This window comes from Lipophrys pholis, assembly GCF_963383615.2.
Source record: "Lipophrys pholis genome assembly, chromosome: 15".
NCBI classification, from domain to species: domain Eukaryota; kingdom Metazoa; phylum Chordata; class Actinopteri; order Blenniiformes; family Blenniidae; genus Lipophrys; species Lipophrys pholis.
Window position 1 is genome coordinate 6532619 of NC_137642.1, and position 21634 is coordinate 6554252.

The 21634-nt window shown below is 43.5% G+C and overlaps 1 protein-coding gene across 1 annotated transcript; it reads left to right on the forward strand.

The window, feature by feature from the left end:
- Positions 1-16468: 16468 nt before the first annotated feature.
- Positions 16469-21333, forward strand: LOC308120393 (amine sulfotransferase-like; the record flags this gene model as incomplete). Its single annotated transcript, XM_080480997.1, has 6 exons — positions 16469-16622; positions 17700-17908; positions 17996-18122; positions 20765-20859; positions 20933-21107; positions 21215-21333. The coding sequence occupies 6 exons, from the start codon at positions 16469-16471 to the stop codon at positions 21331-21333; spliced, it is 879 nt and encodes a 292-aa protein (XP_080337123.1).
- Between the last annotated feature and the right edge of the window lie 301 nt (positions 21334-21634).

Genomic DNA, 21634 nt, shown 5'->3' on the forward strand with positions numbered 1-21634 from the left:
TGCACATCTCTTGTCTTTTTTTTAGGTTGTATCTGTTGTCTTAAGCTTAAACATGAAGCTATTTTCTGGGTATGACATTACATTTCCTGTGCTTTCAGACAATAAAGCACAATTACAAACAATTTAGAGACACCAGTTACCCTCGGATGTATGTTTTTAAACTAACAGGAAAAGAAGAGACAAAAAAACAAAACATGCAAAATGCATGGAAAGGCCACCTGGACTCAAACCAGGCAAATCTGACTGTGCTCACCACGAAGCAGACATTAAAAGTGCATTGTGTAGCTTTTGAATGACACGCTCATCAAGACTGGTGAAAAATTTAAGGAAAAGTAAAAAAATAAACCTCAGAGTTCCAAGATGTGCTCTCTAGCGCCACCTAGAAATACTAAAATGGCCGCCACGGCTCGTAGGAGTGTCGTGGGGAGATCAAACCAAAACTCAATTGTTCGTCTCATCAAGACCTAAAAATCACACACCGATACCCCTGACTTAAATTCAACAGTAAGATTTTCACCCAAAAAAATCCATCACGCAAACGCTATCACCTCTGAGGGAGATTAAAGTTTACCCCCTAAACATGCTCAATTGCTCACTAAATTTGGCACGCTCAAGACTGACGAAGAATATAAGAGAATGTAAAAAATAACCCCCAGAGTGCCAAAATGTGCTCTCTTGTGCCACCTAGAAAGAGACTCATCTTTGTGCAGCAGTATTTGGATGTTTTTTTACATGTTTTATTTTTCTTGCCCTTTGCTTTGGTGTGTGTTACGTCACGGGGGTCTTTTCTGCTCCTCTTACGGTCATTTGGCCCCGTTATTTTCCCCCGTTATTTTTGTTAGTCATCTATCCATCCATCCATTTTCTTCCGCTTATCTGGGGCCGGGTCGTGGGGTCAGCAGTCTAAGCAAGGAAGCCCAGACTTCCCTCGCCCTAGACACTTCCTCCAGCTCTTCCGGTGGGACCCCAAGGTGTTCCCAGGCCAGCCGAGAGACATAGTCTCTCCAGCGTGTCCTAGGTCTGCCCCGAGGCCTCCTACCAGAGGGACATGCCTGGAACACCTCCCTAGGGAGGCGTCCGGGAGGCATCCGAAACAGATGCCCGAGCCATCTCAGCTGGCTCCTCTGGATGTTGAGGAGCACTGGCTCTACTCCGAGCTCCTCCCTGGTGACTGAGCTCCTCACCCTATCTCTAAGGGTTCGCCCAGCCACCCTACGGAGGAAACTCATTTCAGCCGCTTGTATCTGGGATCTTGTTCTTTCGGTCAAGACCCAAAGCTCATGACCATAGGTGAGGGTAGGAACGAAGATCGACCAGTAAATCGAGAGCCTGGAGGAAGTGTCCGGGGCGAGGGAAGTCTGGGCATCCTTGCTTAGACTGCTGCCCACGCGACCCAGCCCCAGATAAGCGGAAGAAAATGGTTGGATGGATGGATGGAGATCCTGTGGTCCCTAAACCAGACCTCCTCCGGTCCCTGGCTGTGCCTAGAAATTCTGTCCATAAAAGTTATGAACAGAACTGGTGACAAAGGACAGCCCTGCCGGAGGCCAACGTGCACTGGGAACAGGTCCGACTTACTGCCGGCAATGCGAACCAAACTCCTGCTCCAGGCGTACAGGGACTGGTCAATTATCTTTTAATAGTTTGGAACTATTCTGCGGCGGTGAGCGCACCCGAGTCTTGGGGGGGGTTTGTGTTCATGTAATTAATAACTTCTGCTACGCCTATAAATAGGCTGGGCTTTGCGCTCCCCCGGGCCCTTGCACTCGTTTTTTTGCTTTTCTCTGTTGTCTTTTCAAAATGTTTCTTCTTCTTCTGGTATCTGAAAAACAAAATGATGTTTGTTGTGGAAAACATTGCTGCTTAAACAGCCCATCAACCAAGGTTAGTGCAGCTGTCTAATCAACTACATATAAAATAAAACCCATCCAACAGCTCCAGTCATTTTTCAATTTCAGCTTGTCTAGTCATCGATGTGCTTACTAGTGTTACTGTTGGACTGGGTCTTTTCCTTCGGGGGGGAGGAGCAGTCACAAGTCGTGCTCTGTGTCTCATCTTCATTTTGTTGGGGTGATCTTTAACAAGCAAGAAAGAAAATTGTTAGTTTCAGTTTAGTTCCTATTTTTTCTTAAAATACTAAAGCTCCTCAGAGCGATAAAGTTTGGACAAATACCTGCCGACAGACTCTGAAAGGTCGAAATCCTCCAAGTGCATTTCATTATATCTTTTTTCTTTCCTGAATAAGACATCTTGTGTCGAGGCCTGCTCCGCACTGCTCAGGTCGGACGAACAATGCTCATTGGCCAAATGGTTGCTGGTGAACCCGGTGGTGCTGGCGGAGCGTTGCTCAACATGTTCCTCTCTATCAAAGGTACAACTGTTGCACACCACCATGTGTTTGCTAGAAGATTTCCCATCGGAAGATAAAAAATCAATACACTCAACAGCTTGCAAAGGCACAATGATGTTGAATATTTGTACACACTTTACAGCTATTGTAACGGTCTGTTTGTTTAAAAGACTCAAAATCATCAGAGAGAAAAAGTTTGGACAAATACCTGTTGACGGACTCTGAAAGGTCCAAATCCTCCAAGTGTCTTTCATTAGGTGAACCATTTGCTCCTCTAATGAAGACTTCTTGCACTGACGACTCCTCATCACTGTTTTCAGGATGTTCAATTACCAGCATGTCGATTTCATGGGTGGAGGTGCTGGAGGTCCTGGAGGAGGGCCCCTGAGCAATTTCCCCCCCATCAACGAACTGCCTGTTGTAGGCATCCATGTCTTGGATTGAAGTTTTTACACTGGAAGATAAACCATCATTGAGCTCAACAACTTCACATATCTTTTGCACGATGACGTTAAATGCTTGGACACACGCTTACTAGCTGCGGTGGATTTGTGGATCGAGGTGACTCAATGTAATAAATGGATGCGCGAGGATCTCTTCTGGTGTGATCCTTTGGACAGGATCCGAGTGGAGCATCATTGCCAGCAAATCAATGAAGAACAACCGGTCCCACTCAAACGCTTGGTATTCGTCTGTTTGGACTGAAGTGGGGGCCTTGAGGGACAGAAAAATCAAGCAAAAACAATTTAGCAAAATAACTAAACTTGTTCAGTAACTAATGTTTTCGAGAAGACCTCCCAAACCTTTACAAGCTCAAGCAGTTTCCTGGGCACGTCCTCAGCGCCTCCTGCTGAAGATATTTGAGGACGACTATCACCTGGTGACTGAAGAGAGGAATGAAATGATTACATCACCAGATGCAGACGACAATAAAAAAACTTTCACTGATCAGTCAATAGAGAGACAGCCAATAGAACCTTTAAAGTCCAACCCGGGGGCTGCTCTCCTGAAGTTCTTTCATAGAAGAACTTCCCAGTATAGACGCCACTGTCCAACATCTCCTCTGGTGGCTGTCCCATAAGGGTTACGATGAGTCGCATCTGTGCCAAGCCGAAGTCGATGATTTGTATTTTAAGTGGCTGTTGATAATAGTCTACCAGCATGATATTGTCTGGCTTTAAGTCAGTGTGAACCACTCCTGCGTTCTTCAGGAAACGCAGAGCAACAGCCGCCTGAAACAAAAGACAGAACACTAAAAATGAGATGCATTTCAAAAGCCTCAACCTTTTTGCTATAATTTTGAAGAACTAACACATCAGTCTACAACCCCCAGGAGATCTAAAACAAGAAACAAAACTAAAGAGAAAGAACAGAAGACACAACCTGTTGTAAAATTGGACGAATCTTGTTCAATCTAAGGAACCTATATTCACTGATGATGTTCAACAGGCTGGTATCGAGCAGCTTGAACTCCAGACAGAAGTGACCATCAAACATGAAGGAGTCAATACAGCTCACAATGTTGAAATTTTCAGAGCCCGAAGCTTTCAAGTAGTCCAATATCTCCGCCTAGAATCACACAATATCACATCATATAAATATATATATATAAAAAAATAATTTCATATAGTGAAATGGTAATGAGTGTTTTACTGTGTCACCTCCTGTTTTGCCACTTGGATGTGGCTCCTATCTTTGATAATTTTTAAAGCCACCAATTCTTTGGAGGACTTTTTCCAACACAGGGCCACGACTCCAGATACACCACTGTCCAGTATAGATTCCACCACGAATTATGCACTGGAGGACACGATCGTTGCTCCAATCAGGGTGTTCCTCTGCAGTAGATCTGCCTGAGACTATAACAAAATTATTTCAGTTTTGAATGTAGATTTGGACATGATTGTAAGGTGTCATCTATTATGGCAGCAGTTTGTAATAAACCACTAACTGATGTTGGGGCCAGAACTCCATGAACTCCTCCAGAGGTTTTTCCCCCGAAAGGAAAACACCAGGGACAATGGATAGGCCATAAAACAGCAGGGGAGCGAGCCAGACCAAGGAAGTGGCCAATGAGGATGCTTGAATCCGACCCGAACACAGCAGGGGTCCAAACCCAAGTTACTGAGACTCACGTTCTATCAAAGCTCTCGGCTATTCTCAACTAACCATGGAGGGAGAGACATCTTTTTCCCTCATCAGAATGGTAAAGAGAGCACCAAGCAGAAACAAAGAGACAGGACCAACGCCAGCCCGCTGGACGAGCAGGACCCAGTTTGGACTACATCTTCTGTTTTCCGCTATTTTTCCTGTTTTTGGGAGATTCTGGAGACCAGAGCCAGTGTCGTCTCCTCCCAAGATCATCCTCTCAGTTGCACTCCTGCAGCTGGAGCCAGGCCTCTGATTTCAGGACGCTGAAATTAAGACCCGGTAACAACCAGTTACCACCGCCTCCCAGAACCAACAGCACCACGGACGGTGCTGTCCAGAACCGGAGGGTGAGAGCGTTTGTCTGGGCAGAGAATAGTTAGAATGATGTTCTGTTGAAAATGCAATATGTTTCCCTGTGCCGCTCAGAAGGCCGCAGTATCTCATATGTTTGTGTAGGCGCGTTCACGCGCACCAACCAAGTCCAGGACTCTGGTTTTCCACCTCAGAACCAGAGGTCCGAGTGAGCTCCAGGCCCACTGGGAGCTCTGTGTGAAGGAACCAGGGTTCAGAACCGAGCCGCGCAGAATTCTCTGTCTTTCTCTTGTCTTCATCCTCTCTCATCTCTCCCCCTCTTTCACTAATCGCAGCACCCCCCTTATCAGATTGAGATAAGGTCACACCCTACTGCATGTCAGCTGCTGCAGAGCAGATCTGTTTTGATCACAGGAGTTCTAACTGCAGGACCCGACCTCCCCTTAGGACTCTGGTGATCAGAACCGGGCCAACGGAACCGCCCGTTCGCTACACCCTCGGTAGACTAACTCGCTCCGAGACCGCCCTCGCGCACGCGCGCTCGACGGACGTCTTGTTTATCTGGCCGCTGAGCAACCGCCGCGTCCCCAGAAAGAGCGAGTCAAACGCCTCTAGTGGTCGCGTGGGTCATCGCAATCCCTCTTGACATCCACCTGGTGGACACATCAGGTTATTGCGCTCTCCCTCTGCGCGCCGCCGCACGCCCCTAGTGGTCGTCACAGTCACCGTATTGACTCGCCGACATCTGCCTCCACCTGGTGGACGTTCGAGGTCATCACACCCCCTCGTCATGCACGCACGCACGCACGCACACACACACACACACACACACACACACACACACACACACACACACACACACACACACACACACACACACACACACACACACACACACACACACACACACACACACACACACACTCTTTGTACATAGTGTTTGCTGTTTAATAGATTAGATCTCCGTGTTAGATGTCGTTTGCTATTTGAATGTGTTGATTTATGAGATGATTTCCGAATTATTTATGAATTACTACATTTTTATTAATAAACGCCTGTTAGCTGAATTGTACGCTTCTTGGTGATTATTGTGTATTTATTGTTGACAATTCACTGGTTTGTAACAGTCTGTGCTCGGATCTCACACCTTCCATTCTATTTAAGATGGTTATATTTTATGCAGAAATATTAACTAACTTAAATAAACTTTTTACAAACGAGACTGATATTTTGTTATTAGCTATTTCCAGTTTATCTGGTGGTGCCCCGATTAATTATTAATACATAAATAAGAAATTTATGCAAATTACTAATTTTTTTTATTAAAAATTTTTTTCGATAATTTTTCATTTTTTTGTTTTTAAAGTAATTATTCAATTACTTTAGGAGTTGTTAATGAGTAAATGACCGTTTACTTCCATTAATAATTTCAATTTTTCATAAATTACTTCCAGTGATTTATTACTTTTAGTAATCTATAACTTACAGTAATTATATGCTAATAACCAACCATAAACCCCAACACTGACATTTATCATCAAAACTCACATCATGCACATTTGCAGGGTGGGGGTCGGGTTGCTTAACATCTGTGAAGACAGAGAGAAAGTTGCTTATCCGTCAATGTGCGTTAGAAGACATCCTCCTGTAAACTCCTTATGTCAACAATCACATACCTATCAGATCGTCTTTATCAAGGCTCGCTCTTTCACTGCCATTTTTTCCGTTCCTCACGCACGTCGTTCATCTCTTTTTCAAGAGAGCTGATTTTCAGTTTGTCGTTGTTCATAGTTTTCAAACACTTTACTGCGACTCCCATCACATCTGTCGCTAGTGTCTGTCGGTGTATTGTGGGAGAACCACAAATATACTGTAAAACACAAGCAAAGACCATCATTGGACCTGCTCCATTTTATTTTTACAGTACCTTAGGAAATGTTATTGTGGTCTTCAATCTCCCTCTCATTTCATTTACATCCAAAATGACATGGTCCTGCTGGAAATACATAGGACTTGTAAAATATATTCAACAACAACTTACGTTCAAAATCTGGAGCACTTCATGGAGGATTTTCCCTTCTTCGGTTTCCATTTCCGGAAACTGTGCTGATAACAACAGGTTTTTCATCCTTCTTTTCAAGTGTTGTCACTATAATCTGCGGAAAACTAATTCTAGTAATATATTGTCAATTCTTCACAGAAAATGGGCAAAAAAATCCTCGTAATTACACACCGATAATGATCTTTGTTTTCCCCCCAAAATTTACCAAATGTACCTTTTTTTCATTCAACTCACAGTATTGATGTAAATAAATGTATGTGGTCTGGAAGTACTTCCTTGTGAACAATCTGGTAGTGGATCAAGTCTCTCGGTGAAACGCTCTCACGTGTGTCACAACAGCTGGCAAGTGAACAGACAATCAAACTGGAATCAAAGTGAAACTAGAGGTTTGCATTACGAAGAAAATGTATATGTGAATGCCACAGCTAAACAAAGCTGATTTGAACTGAGAGGAAACCAAGTGGTTCTATCTGCAAACTCTGTTTGGTGGTGTCATAGTGAAGTCCTAACAGGTGATGAAAGAACTGGAAAAGATCAAAGTTCCTCCATGAGGTTCATCTCCCAGCCACTCTGAATTGGACATTTTGTCACTTTTAAACTAAATACTACATTTGAAGGAAAATACATGTTAAAATGCAGTTAAAAGGGAAACTTTGCTTAAGAAGGAAATGTTAGTATATGAAAAATTCAATATTACACGAAACTCTTCATTTGAAAAAATACACACGGATTAATCTTCTTTAAAAAAATTTAAAGAAATAAGCTTTGCCTCTCATGGCCAAATGCAGTTTTTTTCATTCAACTCACAGTATTGATGTAAATATATAATGTTGTCTGGGAGTAATTCCTTGAGAACAATCTCAGTGTGGATCAAGTCTCTCGGTGAAACGTTCTCACGTGTCTCACAACCGCGGGCAGGTGAACTCACGATCAAACTGAAATCAAAGTAAATAATAGATCAGGGTGTCTTTCAAGCACAATTGTGACGTCGTAATCTTTTATCACCAAAAATGACATCAGAAGCCATAAAGAAGAAATGAATTAAATTTTGATATAAATGTATTCACTCCAAAAATTATTGGGACGAAACGTGTGCCCCAGATAACATTGATTCCTAACCATTTTTTGAGCTTGTCAAATATAAGTGACATGCTGACAAATTTATTGTCAGAATTGACATGAGCATATGTGCACTGTTGGTCTAGTGGTTAGGAAACATACCTGTCGGGAAAGAGGTTTGGGTTTGATCCCAGGAGGTGTCACATTTTAACCCCCCCCCCCCCCCCCCCCCCCCCCCCCCCCCCCTCTTTTGCACTGTGTTGTATAAAACATCCACTTCTGGCTCTTGATTGCTGAAACTTTATTTGTATTAGTATATTGTTATTTATTTATTCATTCATTTTTCTTTATTTGAAACTTATTTATCTTGCCTTGTCACTGGCTGTTCAGTGGTTAATTAAAGTCCAGCTGCTAAAGACTGTTATACATCTTGTATTGCTTACAGCAGACTGGTGCTCAGAGAACCACCTCGCTCTGAACACCAAGAAAACTAAAGAGATCATCGTCGACTTCAGGAAACACAGCACTGACCCAGCCCCCCTCTACATCAACGGCGAGTGTGTGGAGAGGGTCCACTCTTTCCGGTTCCTTGGCGTCCTCATCTCCAACAACATCTCCTAGACAGAGAACATCACTGCAATCACCAAGAAGGCTCAGCAGCGGCTGCACTTCCTGAGAGTTCTCAAAAAGTACAACCTGGACTCCAACCTGCTGCTGACCTTCTACCGCTCATCTATCGAGAGCCTGCTGACTTACTGTATTACAGTATGGTACGGCAGCTGCACCGTTGCAGACAGGGAGAGGCTCCAGAGAGTGGTAAAGGCAGCACAGAGGATCATCGGCTGCTCTCTCCCCTCCCTGATGGACATTTACACCTCCCGCTGCCTCAGCAGAGCTACGAACATTATCAAGGACAGCTCCCACCCTGGCTCTGACCTGTTTGACCTGCTGCCCTCGGGAAGGCGCTACAGGGTCATGAGATCAAAAACGAACAGATTCCAAAACAGTTTTTTCCCTAAAGCCATCACCACTGTGAACTCTTGTATGCACTGACTTCACTTTACTTTACTTACAGACTACCTCATAATGTGCAATATAATTTTTATAGTTCTTATTATCCTGTAAATACACTCTGTACTCTGTACTCCTGTAAATACACTTTGTACCCCTGTAAATACCCTCTGTACCGTTCACAGGACTGGACCGTGCACCTTACCCCCTACACCCCCCACCCTCCTTCTTGCACTATATTCTGCCCTTTTTGACTGCTGCACTGTCACTGGAGTTGTTTTTAATCTCACTGTACCTGTACATGTGACAATAAAAGGCATTCTATTCTATTCTATTCCATTCTATTCTATTCTACATTTACATTTAGATAATGCATAACCAGTCTTTCATGATCTCAATTATGTGTGGATGCATACTTTATGGTCCTTGTTTGGGGCTGTTTTAAAGCAGCTGCTGCTCTGGGAGGGGTGCTGCGATACAGATGTTGCTCCAGGATGGGGGAGTACGAGACTGGGATTGGAAAAATCAGAGTATACCCACTAGACTAAACTAGACTACACCACTGATATTATCCCATCCTGGCTGTGAGAGTTTGTCCTCCAGACATGGGATCAGTGCAGCACGATTCTCCCAAACAGCACTGACAGTTCTACTTTTGAAGTTCCATCACTGCTGGTGGTCTTGGAATGCGTCTCTGTGTTGCTTCTGTGAGAGCTGCTGGAGAGAACAATGCTGTCATCTTTTTTTTGTTCCCACGATTTCAAGCGATATTTATCATTGAGTCAGGTGGAGCAAAATCGTGCGTCTGCGTCAAACTGCGCCTCCTAGTGGCTAAAGTTTACGTCTGACTGCTTCGAAATCCACACAGACTGAAAGACAATAAATCTCCCTCTCAAGAAATGATAATTTTATCAAAATATCGAAAACTGTGGATTCTGAGGAGTTGTTTCCAAAATATGTGGATAAAGAGACTTTTATTTTGTCACACCAAACAAAAACACAGGACCACAGGACACACAAAACCAGTGTTTTAATTGGGCCGATAAGCACCGGTACACAGTATCGGCACTTTAAAATTTTACCCCTCAGCGAATCGGGACTTTTTTCTAGAGTAGTGATACCGATACCACCATGTATTTCGATACTTTTCCAAATAAAAAGAGAACACAAAAAAGGTAATTAGATACAAACTGTCTTAAGTAGGACCAAGGTCTTTAAATGGTATGTTACTGTGCAGTAATCTTTATAACATTAAATGGCTAAAATATAATATTTTCTTTTATATCATTTAATATATTATATTTTTGATACTAATATTTATAATAGCTTTAATTTCTTTCCACAGCTACTTTTTCATGGGTATATAAGTTATTACCTGTTGTTCTTTGAACTCCTTATGTAGGTCTGGGTGCTTGTCCTTCAGGTGTTTAGCCAGGTTAGTAGTGTTTCCACCCTTGGCCAGACATGTTCTCAAACACCGTTTGCACAGTGGTGCTTCGGTGTTGATGGAGACACCGTGCTCATTTGTTTTGAAGCCAAAGTACTTCCATATAGCACTTCTAGCACCTGTTTTTTCTACAAGTTGCGGCTTTGTGGATGTAGCAGCAACCATTGTTTCCCTTCTGTCTCTCTCTTTTATTACTCTCTTTTGCAGACTCTTGCTCTATTCTACGGAAGAGTTTTAGGGCCACTGAAGAAAAAAAAAAACATTCGGAGGCTAAAAAAAATAAAGAATTCGCGGCCCCAGAAAAAGTCGAAAATCAAAGTCGAGATTTTTTTCTTCACGGAGAGACGTCTATCCGTCCCTCATCATTTGCCCGTAGATATGAATTCACATTAAATCACTTAATTCTGACTATATCGGGTTGCTTACTGCTTATGGACATGTGATTTTACACAGGATCTCCTTGATTAATAAGAACACATTTAAATAAGCAGCCCAGGATCCGTGCCTTTGTCCTTCGTACTCGACGAACTTCCGCGGAACAACGCCGCAGGCTGCTCTGTCTCTTCTAGTCCTGATACTGATGATAACTGCACCGTGTTTATGAGCTAGATTCTGTTCTGAAGCATCTTTTCATCACTTCATTAAACCCCCTGATGTGCATTTTGAGGAAGCAGTCACACGCGCTGGCATGTGAATGGACGGACTTTTTTTTCCACCGTGAAAAAAAACCACAAAGGTTTTTTTTTTTTTTTTTTTGCCTCCAAATTGTTTTTTTTCTTCAGTGGCCCTAAAACTCTTCCGTACTATTCTGCTCCATTAGTGATAATAAATTTTACAGAGTTTCCACGGGTCGTTTGAGTCAGTTACGCAGACGCACTCTCACATGGACGCAAACGCAATGTCATTTACGCATGCGCACCCCGTATTCTTTTCAAAGTACAAGCTCGGTTGGGAGAACATTGTTTTGAAAATATGTTGTTTTGACTTTTATTTTGAAGTTGTGTCCAGGAATGTTGTTGGTAAATAAGGTCGACTATGAAGCGTTTATTCAGTTGTGGATCTCGGGTCGGAGCGCGCGCACCCCGTCATTTTTTCACACCTCTCGGAAACCGGAGTGCAAAAAATAAATAAATAAGAAAAAATAAGAAAAAAAGAAAAGAAACCTGAGCGCTGTTTTTCGCACTTTCGATTGTCCAAAACACCCCCTAAATTACAAAATCCTAAGTGAATGAAAGTCAAATTACAGCACAGTGACGCCTTCGGAGAGTAAAAATAAATATAAAGATTGTTACCGGTACCGGCTGGGCCCAGTATAGTATCGCTCTAAAGGCGTCAGTACCGCAATACCAATGCATTACCGGTATACCAAACAACCCTACATCAAAGGATTTCAGCCACAATACAAACTATAGAATATTACAATATTTGTATTATAATTTACACAATACTCCCATTAAGATAAACCTAAGAAATGAACACCATCTTTTTGTTGCCCTTCTGATATAAATCTATCAATCAAATCAATCTATCTCTCTGTCTGTCTGTGTGTAGGTGTACTGCATTACAACAACACAGATCATATCTTTTCAAATGTTTTTATTGTATTTCTGAAGTTTATGAAGAATGAACAGTAATGGGTAAAATATTATAGGGATGAATGAGGAATTGATTTTTACCTTGACAATGAATTTCATGTTTGAATTGCAGATTTTTTTTTTGTTGGTGTGAATATTGACTAAAAAGTTTCCGCCTTCTTCATGCTGTTCTACCACTTTGTCCCAAAACTCCACGAACTGCTGCTTTAATTTGTTAATTTGAATTGGCTTTTAAAAGATTATGTCAAAACTACATGAACCTTTGGCAGCTGTCAGAAATCTCTGAGTGCTCTTGTTTTACAGTGCAACTAATCACACTTGCATTGGCGGGCAGGTTGAACAGGAGTTTTACTGAAGGAACAGAAAGCATTTGTACTTTCACTCCACTGATGTTTTACCTGCTGTGAAAATGTGAGTATGAACTATTATGACTTTCTCTCACATGGGGGGAAAGAAACACTTCGTTTTTAATTATTATATGAATTGAATATGTACTGTTCTCTCTATGTGTTATACTGCTGCAGTGTTGACATAGATGAAACAGCCAGCCAAACTCTTTTGAGAGCCAGGGAAGTGAGCAGCCTTGCAGCCACTTAACGACACAACGTACTTATTGTCCTTTAACCTTCCTTTGGCACAAGCAAAACCACGTCAGAGACGGGCCTTAAGAAGGTCTTATCCTTTCCTTCTGACGTTGTCTTGACTTCTATTTTTCGGACCTTTCCATCATTGCTTGGGAATGTAGAAATGACCACGCCCATTGGCCACTCATTGCGAGGTGAGAGAGTCAGTTTGAGGAGCACAATGTCCCCGTTTTGCAGGTTTCGGCATTCGGTGTGCCACTTGCGACGTGGCTGAAGAGTGTGGAGGTATTCATTTCTCCATCATTTCCAAAACTCATTTGCCAACGCTTGCACTTGTCTCCACTGACACTTGAACAGATCTTTTTCAGTGAAACCCTCAGCTGGAGCAGGCACGCCTGATTTCTGAGTGAGCCGGAGTCAGCAGCATCGAACAAGTGGGATCAGAGGAAACAAGAACTAATGGTCTTGCATTGATGATAGCAGACACCTCTGCCAGCAAGGTACAAAGGACCTCATGAGTCAGGTAAGTATGTTTGTTTTTCATCAGCATGTGATCCAGTATCCTGCGGGTTACGCCGATCATCTGTTCCCATGCACCCCCCGTGTGGGATGCATGTGGGGGATTGAACTCCCATGTACAGCCATTTGCATTTAGGTACTTTTGTTGGTATGAGCGGGGAAGATGAAGGCTACTCAAGTCCTGCAGTGATTTTTTCCATGTTTCCCGCTTGTTATGCTGGTCTGCAGAAAGCTCTGTGTCCGAGTCTTCCACATCAGCAGAAAGTTCTCTAAGTAATGCTCGTCCTTGGATGGTTACTGGTGCCACAAAACCTAGTGGGTCTAAAGCCCCGTTTCCACAGTGCCCCTTGGTACCGGTGCCGGTCAGGTGGGGGTTGACTATCCGTAACCAGACCTGTATCAGTGCCGCGTTTCCATTACACGGGGAACGGTTTGAAATGTAGGCAGGGTTATGAATGGTTGCGTAATCATGCAGGATGTGACGCCATAACGGGAGGACATTTTCAAAACAGTTTCCTGATTGCTGCAGAAGAACTGATTGGAAATGGCTGCTTGCTGGGAGAACAGCGGTTGTCACGGACCAATGAGCAGACGGCAGTGTTGAAGCTCCTCCCCCTCATATCCGGCACATTGTGCCTGGTACCCCAAGTGGAGGGGTAGCGAGAAATGGTTACCAATGGTACCGGTTGGTAACGGTTCCGAGTCAGTGGAAACGCACAACAACCGGTTCCGACCTGACCCGTACGGGCACCAAGGGGCACTGTGGAAACGGGGCTAAAGAGACTGTTCACTGTGGATAGCACTCCCCGGCGGGTGAATGGCTTTTCGTTTGCTGGTACTCTGAATGTGAACACGTCAGAGTCGATGTCCCAGCACAAACCAAGGCTCCTTTGAACAGGAAGAGCTTCGTCATGAAGGCCTATATCTTTCAGGCCAGCAGCCCGGTCACCTGGTGAGAAAGCTTGCATGACAGTGACACTGTTTGAGGCGATTTTATGCAGCTTGAGGTTTGATTCTGCAAGGGATGCTTGCGTGCGCTTGAGCAGAACGATGGCTTCATCTTCACTTGGGAGGGAGATAAGCCCGTCATCTACATAAAAGTGTCTCTGAACAAAGTGGCATGAGTCTGAGCCCTATTTCTGTTCACCTTCTTGTGCAGCTTTCCGGAGACCGTATATAGCCACTGCCGGCAAAGGGCTATTTCCGAGAACGTGCACTCGCATTCGGAATTCAGTTACCTCCTTTGTCAGGTCATTGTCTTTGTGCCACAGGAAATGTAAATAGTCTCTGTGGTCTGGTCTCACAAAAAATCCGTAGAACATTTGCTGGATGTCTGCTGTCAGTGCGATGGGTTCCTTTCTGAACCTAAGCAGCACTCCAAGGAGAGAGTTGTTTAAGTCGGGGCCTGAGAGCAGCACGCTGTTTAGGGAGACACCACACTCTTGTGCCCTCGAGTCAAATACTACTCTGATTTGGCCAGGCTTCTGTGGTGGTACACCACAAAAATCGGCAAGTATCAACACTCCACATCTTTGTGAAGTGGTGTTGCTTCCTCTGCATGTCCATTTTCAAAGAGCTTCTCCATAAAGGGAACAAACTGCTCTTTCATTTCAGGGTTTTTCTTCAGCTTGCGTTGCAGAGAGTGTAGTCGGGAGAGGGCCTGAGCACGGTTGTTGGGGAGACGTGGCCTAGGTGACTTGAATAGAAGTGGCGCAATCCAGCTGTTATTCTCATCTCTGTGGAACTCTGTGTGCATGATTTTCAAGAAGGTCTCGTCATGAAAAGACAAAGCGAGAAAGTTCTCATTTTCTTTCAAGTTCTTTCAAACACCTTTGATCCAAGTCCATCTTCAGTTGGCACAAAAGGAACAGAGCAGCTGGACAAATGAGGGGAGAAACCAGAGCTTCTCTCCCCGCCGTAACTCGCCTTTTCTTTAATACAGACGTGCTTCTGGCACGGTGTCAGAAAAGATGGGCGTCCATTTTGCAGGATGTTAGGCTTGAAGACGGCCACAGTGGGCTTATGAGCGCTGTTGAGGCATACTTCTCCAACTATCACCCAGCCTAAGTCCAAGCGCTGGGCAAAAGGTGCATTGTCAGGCCCATCGATTTGCTGCCTCACTTTGTGAACACGTATGTTGTCTCTCCCCAGTAAGAGTAGGATTTGTGCCTCAGGATCGAGCTGCGGGATGTGAGGAGCCACAGGCCTTAGATGAGTGTGGGAAAGAGCGACATCAGGTGAAGGGATTTCTGCTCTGTTAGACATTATCTCATTACATTCAATAAGTGGAGGTAAGTCTAAGCATGTGCCGCCATTCAGTGCTTCGATCTGGAAATCAGATGCTTTCCTACCAGTCATTTCGGTGGTGCCAGCACACGTCCTCATTAGATATGCGGAATGACCACCGTGGATGACAAACAGTTGGAAAAACTCAGTTCGGGCTAGTGAGCGGTTGCTGTGGTCGTCAAGGATTACATACATCTTGACTGAGCGTTCTCTTTGCCCGCGTGGGAAAACCCGTACCAAGCATATTTTTGCACAAGACCGAGCTGGGATGCCTTCACCACAGACTTCAGTGCACCTTGAAGTTACCTCTGTTAGGACGTTGTCATAATGCTGCGTGCTGGGCTCCACCACTGAAGAAGCTGCTCGTGGGGATGTTGAGTCTGGATGCATCATGGTGCAGTGGCGGTCACTCTCACACGGATTGCATTTGAGCTCGACTGAACATTCTCTGGCGAGATGAATAGCAGAGCAACATCTGGAACATCGTCTTGTTATGCTGGTGACTTCATACGGCCCACTAAGGCCTCGTTCACACTAAAGGGTAATACGAACTAATTCAGAGTTTTGACTCAACAGTCAATATCCTACCAGTTTTTGTGGCCGAGTGAAAGCGCCAATTCCAATTTTTTCACACCAGACCTCAGGCTTCGTTCATTTGTGGATATTTATATACATGCGACTGCTTTGTCATTGACGTGTGACTGACAAGAAGCGGCTCTGCCGAAATGTTACAGCTGGTAAAAGCTGTGCTCTCTTTTTTCCACATTCTCCTTCTTCTTTCCCTCGTCATGTTGTTTAGATTTAGATAGTTTGTATTTAACAACAACTTGAAAATGGATCTACACAGGCTGTTTGCTCTTACTCGGCTCACTCTCTGATTGATATTTCATTTTTCTCCATGTTTTGTTCCATTGTAATCATGAAAATGTCAATAAAAAATATAAATTTCAAAAAACAAGCAACATACTAAACATCAATATTCACAATGAAACCTCCACACATTGAACTGAGGGAAAAGATTTAAGAAAAGGTTTTTGATGGCATGAAGTCTTCCTTTCATCTACTTGTTTTGTTTGTGTAGTTTCAACATCCATGGAAAAACTGCACTTGGTGAGCCCATACCTGTTCAGGTACAAGAAGAGGAACATTTTGGTCAACAACCAACTTTATCCTAAAGGACTTGATGCTATCCGGGACTTCGAGGTCAGACCCACTGATGTTTTCCTCATCTCGTATCCCAAGTCAGGTCAGTTTAACGTTCACCTATCACAAAGCATCTGTCACATCGATTGAGAATTCAGTCACTATCAAGTGTGAATGAAGGAAACCAGAAAAAAAGGACCTCTGGCTTTATAGAGAAGTTGGCCTCAATATGTTATACCTGTTTCCCTTTCAGGAGCAGAATGAGTGTGTTACCTGCTGTATAGACAGTGGCCAGGATCAGCACAGTCAAGTGTGCTGCAAAAAATGTGAAGAGAGTTGTTTGAAGCACTGGTCCTGCACCGGGATACAATTGTGTTGGGAATTAACTTTATGGGCAGTTTGGCTATAGATAATGGTTTTATAATCATTAAGAATAGCTATTCATGAGATAATCTCAGGGCACACACCCTGCTAGCTCAGTTGGTAGAGCATGAGACTTACAATTTCTAGGTAGTGGGTTCGTGTCCCACGCCGGGCACCACTTTCCTGTGGGCTCACCACCTGCAGGAAGGTTCTTACTTGGTGCGATGTGATCTGGGTGACAGTGCTCAGACTGCCATCCCCGCCACCTGGAAACGGATAAGTGGGAGAAAATGGATGGATGGATCGATCTTAGGGCACCACCTGAAAAAATGGCTGATAAATTTATATTAGTCTCACAATATACAGGAAACCATTAATTTTGTATTTCACTTAATAGTTAAATTAATGACAATTATCAAAGTGATTAGTAAAGCCTGAAGAATTTTGGAGTTCTTGGTGAGCTTTTCGACCCCACAGACTGAAGCAGAGCAACACTTTGGCACATCCAAATGTTTGCTCAGTGTTTTTATTTGACTGTAATCTCTTAGGTTGAGGGTGTCATAAATCTATGTCTCATCTGCTTAGTTATGATAGCACATTTTGTTGTTGTCTAAGGCCAACACATGAGCCAAAACAATCTATTTACATCCCGTTGGTCTTAAAAAATTTCTTTTTTGCAAATGTGTGTCTTGCCCATCCACACATCTTAGGTCATGTTTTAACATTTCTCAACAGTGACTACATCTATTTTCTTTATAGTTTATGAATGTTAGTTTGCAAGGTAAGACCAGAATTGAGTATTTGTTTTGCTCTGCAGGAACAATTTGGATGCAACAAATCCTGATCCAGATCATGGACACAGCCCATCCGGAACAGGCAGGAGATGCCTCCAACAGGCAGAGAGTCTCTTGTCTGGAAGGAAGAGTTCTGGATGACCCCTTCAAAGAAATTAGTGATCCTCGAGTCTTTCGCACACATCTGCCCCCAGACATGTTACCTCATGGAGTGAAAGACAAGAACATAAAGGTGATTTACAACCTACAACATTCGCAGACTGATTTTCCAATCACATGTTCAGTGTTGAAACATGAATACGTCCATGTTTTCTGTCAGATCGTGTATGTCTGGAGGAACCCAAAGGATGTCTTGGTGTCTTTCTATCATTTTGCAGAGAGTTGGGTTTTACTGGAAATTCCTGAGAGCTTTGAGGCTTTCTTTCAGCAGTTTCTGGATGGTGAAGGTAGGTCCAGTACTCAGGAATCTCCTAGTGAAGTTTTTAATCTGAATTTAATGATATGACTGTAATGGCCATTTTGGTGTGTATATGTGTGGGTGTAGTACGCTGAGTGGTCCACAAGGGGGAATAATTGCACTGAATAGGAACTAATATATGTTGGAACCTTTGTGCACGTCAGATGTTGCTTGATGAAGCGAGCCCTTATAGTTTCTGTCCGCTCCACTACACTACGTATTGCAACTGCCGCAACACCTCAGTTGAAAAACACAGAGACTATTTAAAGTTCATGTTTGCCGTATTATGAATTGTTTTAAAAGGCACTTGGTTTTTGGGCTCAAGTGTGTGAGTAAAATAAAGAGGACTTGTATACAATTCATGGAGTCGGACATCATCTTCTTTAGGTCAGTGAAGGTGTTCACAGCGAGCGCATCACTTACTGTATTCATCCGTCAAGGTAGCTTTAGCATTGGGCTTTAGCTATTACAATTAAATCACAAAGGAGCTCAGTGTTTCTTTCATATCACATTTGCAAAGCATCTTGTCCTTATAAGTATGGCTTTATAATTAATCAGTGAATTGCTAATTGGTCTGATTGACCAGCATTTAATTTTGCCCCTGATTTCGAGGTCTTTGTTAGTGTACACAGTACCCATAGAAACAGTCAAGGCTATAAAGAGGAAAATCATCTGCGACCTGTGCAGAGGACTTCACCTACCATGCAGTTTGAGCAGCTCTGCCCTGTATGGCAGCAGAAACATCCTGCATCTCTTATGAGCGCTTGGTGTCCACAACACTGGAAGTGTTGTGGTACAGGGGGTCAAGACATCTAAAGGTGACATCAGATGGCATCCAGGTGCGAACAGGCAGGAAATGTCCTGTGTGGGCAGACATGGAGGGAGTATGAGCAAGCAGGATGGTAGTAATGGGAGCATGGACTAAATGGGACAATTTTCTTCAATGGAAGATCATCTCATCCAACATCGGTAAAGCAGACTTCCATTGGATCAGTTTTTCCTTTTATGTAGTCCAAGCTGTTTATGACAGCTTACCAAGTCCAACCAACCTCCATGTCCGGGGAAAAACAGAGACACCTTTCTGTCTCCAGTGTCCAGGCTGGGGATCCCGAGGGCACTTCCTCAGCCGCAGCCCAAAAGCATTTGGTGATGAGAGCTATTGTTGGGCTTCACCAGGAGTAAAAGAGGGAGATCATCAGGTCTGCACTGAAGCCGCAGATCTGATCAACTCTGGTCAAGTCATCTGAGCGAGGGTGTCTGATGTTGGAAGACCCAAAACACACCCCAGTTTACAACACTGAAGATGTGTCTGGAGATCTAAAGTTCAGAGTAGTGAGTTTCTGATTGGATGATGGGAGTCTGAATCCCGCTACCATTTAATCAGGGTGGTATGTATCAGGAAAGGCATTGAGTCAAACACACAGATCTCTAGTCCAGTGAGGCAAGCAGCTGGAAGACCATTGACAGGTCTCGTTATGTGTTATAGGACGCATTGACATTTTCCCGTTTGATCTGGACCAGAGTTCTCTTCGAGGAATTTCTGGGAAAGACCCTTTCATTTGAGCGTCTCGAAAGCTTCGACAAACTCTTGACTGGACCGAACAAATGAGCTCTGGTTCCCTTGAAAACTTGGGTCTCGGTTCTCAAGCAAATGGTCTTTCCAGTGGGCGAGGTGAGAGTACTGGGTGTGACAACATGACAGAGAGCTCAATGCTTTATGGGTAGTAAACAAATAAAGCTAACCACAGGAAAAAGCAGACGCAGAAAGAAAAAGTTGGAAAGTATCTCGAGGACAGAGAAAGTGAGAAAGGCGCTCATTGATTATCTGGTCTGAAAATAGCGGTTGGCTGTGGCTACCCATTAGCTAAAAGCTAATTAGCCTCGTCACTATGGGCTAAAGGGACAGGACTTCAACTTGCAGTCTGGACCAATCAATGAGCCATGTATCTTCTTTACTTGATTTCTGATCAGTGTTTGTTTAGGGCAACAGTGCCCCCAAATGAGCAGCTGTTATAATTGACATTTTCCAGCCATTTTAATCCGGCCCCAAATGGCTGCTTGAATGCCACCAGAACCACATGAAGGCGTGAAAGTTCCCCCCTCCCAAGTGAACCAAGTCCCGGACTATCCGAACATGAAAGCCCCCATGGTCTAGTCTGTGTCTCTTACCAGTTGTCACTTCCTGTTTAATTATGACTCACCTGGCTTGTGTGCATCTCCGTGCACTTAACCGTCCTGCTGGCCTCCCTCTGTGTGTTCCAGTCTGTGTCAATGTGTTCTACCTGTGTCATTCCCTCCCTGGTGTATGTACAGCTCACTTCTCCTATGTGTCTGTGCCAGATTGTCTTGTGCCTTCTCATGAAAACCCAAACTTTGTTCTTTGTGTGTTTCTAGTTTTGCTCTTTATGTGTTTTGGACTTTGTTTTCCTCCTGGATTTTCCTTGTCGCATACCTTCGACTGGCATTTCATTAAACTCTCTAACGTACCTCGTCTGTACAAGTCTGCTTCTTCGTCCAATTCTGAGTCGTGACACAATCATCTCCTCTGCTTTGTATTTCAAAGATTTAACTGGTAACAGTCAAGTAGTAATGTTCAATAACTTCCTCTGACATTTGTGCTTTTCTCAACAGTTTTCATGGGATCATGGTTCGATCACATTAGAGATTTTTTCTCAGCACAAGATCAACTCAACATCCACTTTGTGAAGTACGAAGACATGCTGGGGGTAGTGAATCCTAACATTCCTTCATGTACTTTCCACAACATTTCACATATACTTATCAACATTTGGCTGACAGGACCTCAGAGGAGAGGTTGTGAAGATTTGTGCCTTCCTTGGAAAAGATTTGACAGATGAAGCCATCAATCATGTTGTTGAGATGTCCACCTTCAAAAACATGAAGACCAACCCCAAAGCAAATTACAAGGACTTTTTGGAAACACATATCTACACCAAGAAAACCATGCGTAAAGGTTTGTTCCTGGTTTTCTTTGCCATTTAGAAAATCTGGTGATGTCAGCTTGGGAAGGAACGAGCAGCAGAACATCCAGCACATCTCTGACTTTCTGTGTCTAAACAGGTACGGCAGGAGACCGGAAGAATTTCTTCACCTTGGCCCAGAATCAGCAGTTTGACCGAGTGTTCCAAGAAAAGATGAGCGACTTTCCTCTGAACTGCACCTGGGAGGTCAAACTGTAGCTCCTCCGAGACTCAGATCACCGTTGGAAGTCTCAATGTTTTCAATTGTCCAGTAAATTCTTTAATTTGGGGAAAATATGATTCCTCTGAGACTAAAAACCTTGATGTACAAACTTTTGTTCCTCTGAACATGGCGATGTAGTGGTGAGCTCTCTTGTGTGGCGAGAATAGCCTCAGTTTGAGTTTGGTTGTGGGGGTTTCAGGAGTGGATTTCGAATTTTAAGAAGGGGGATCTGCTTAAAATGTTTTAATTAAGTGTATTTTATTGAAATTTTAGGCATTTCAAATATCTATTTGTAAT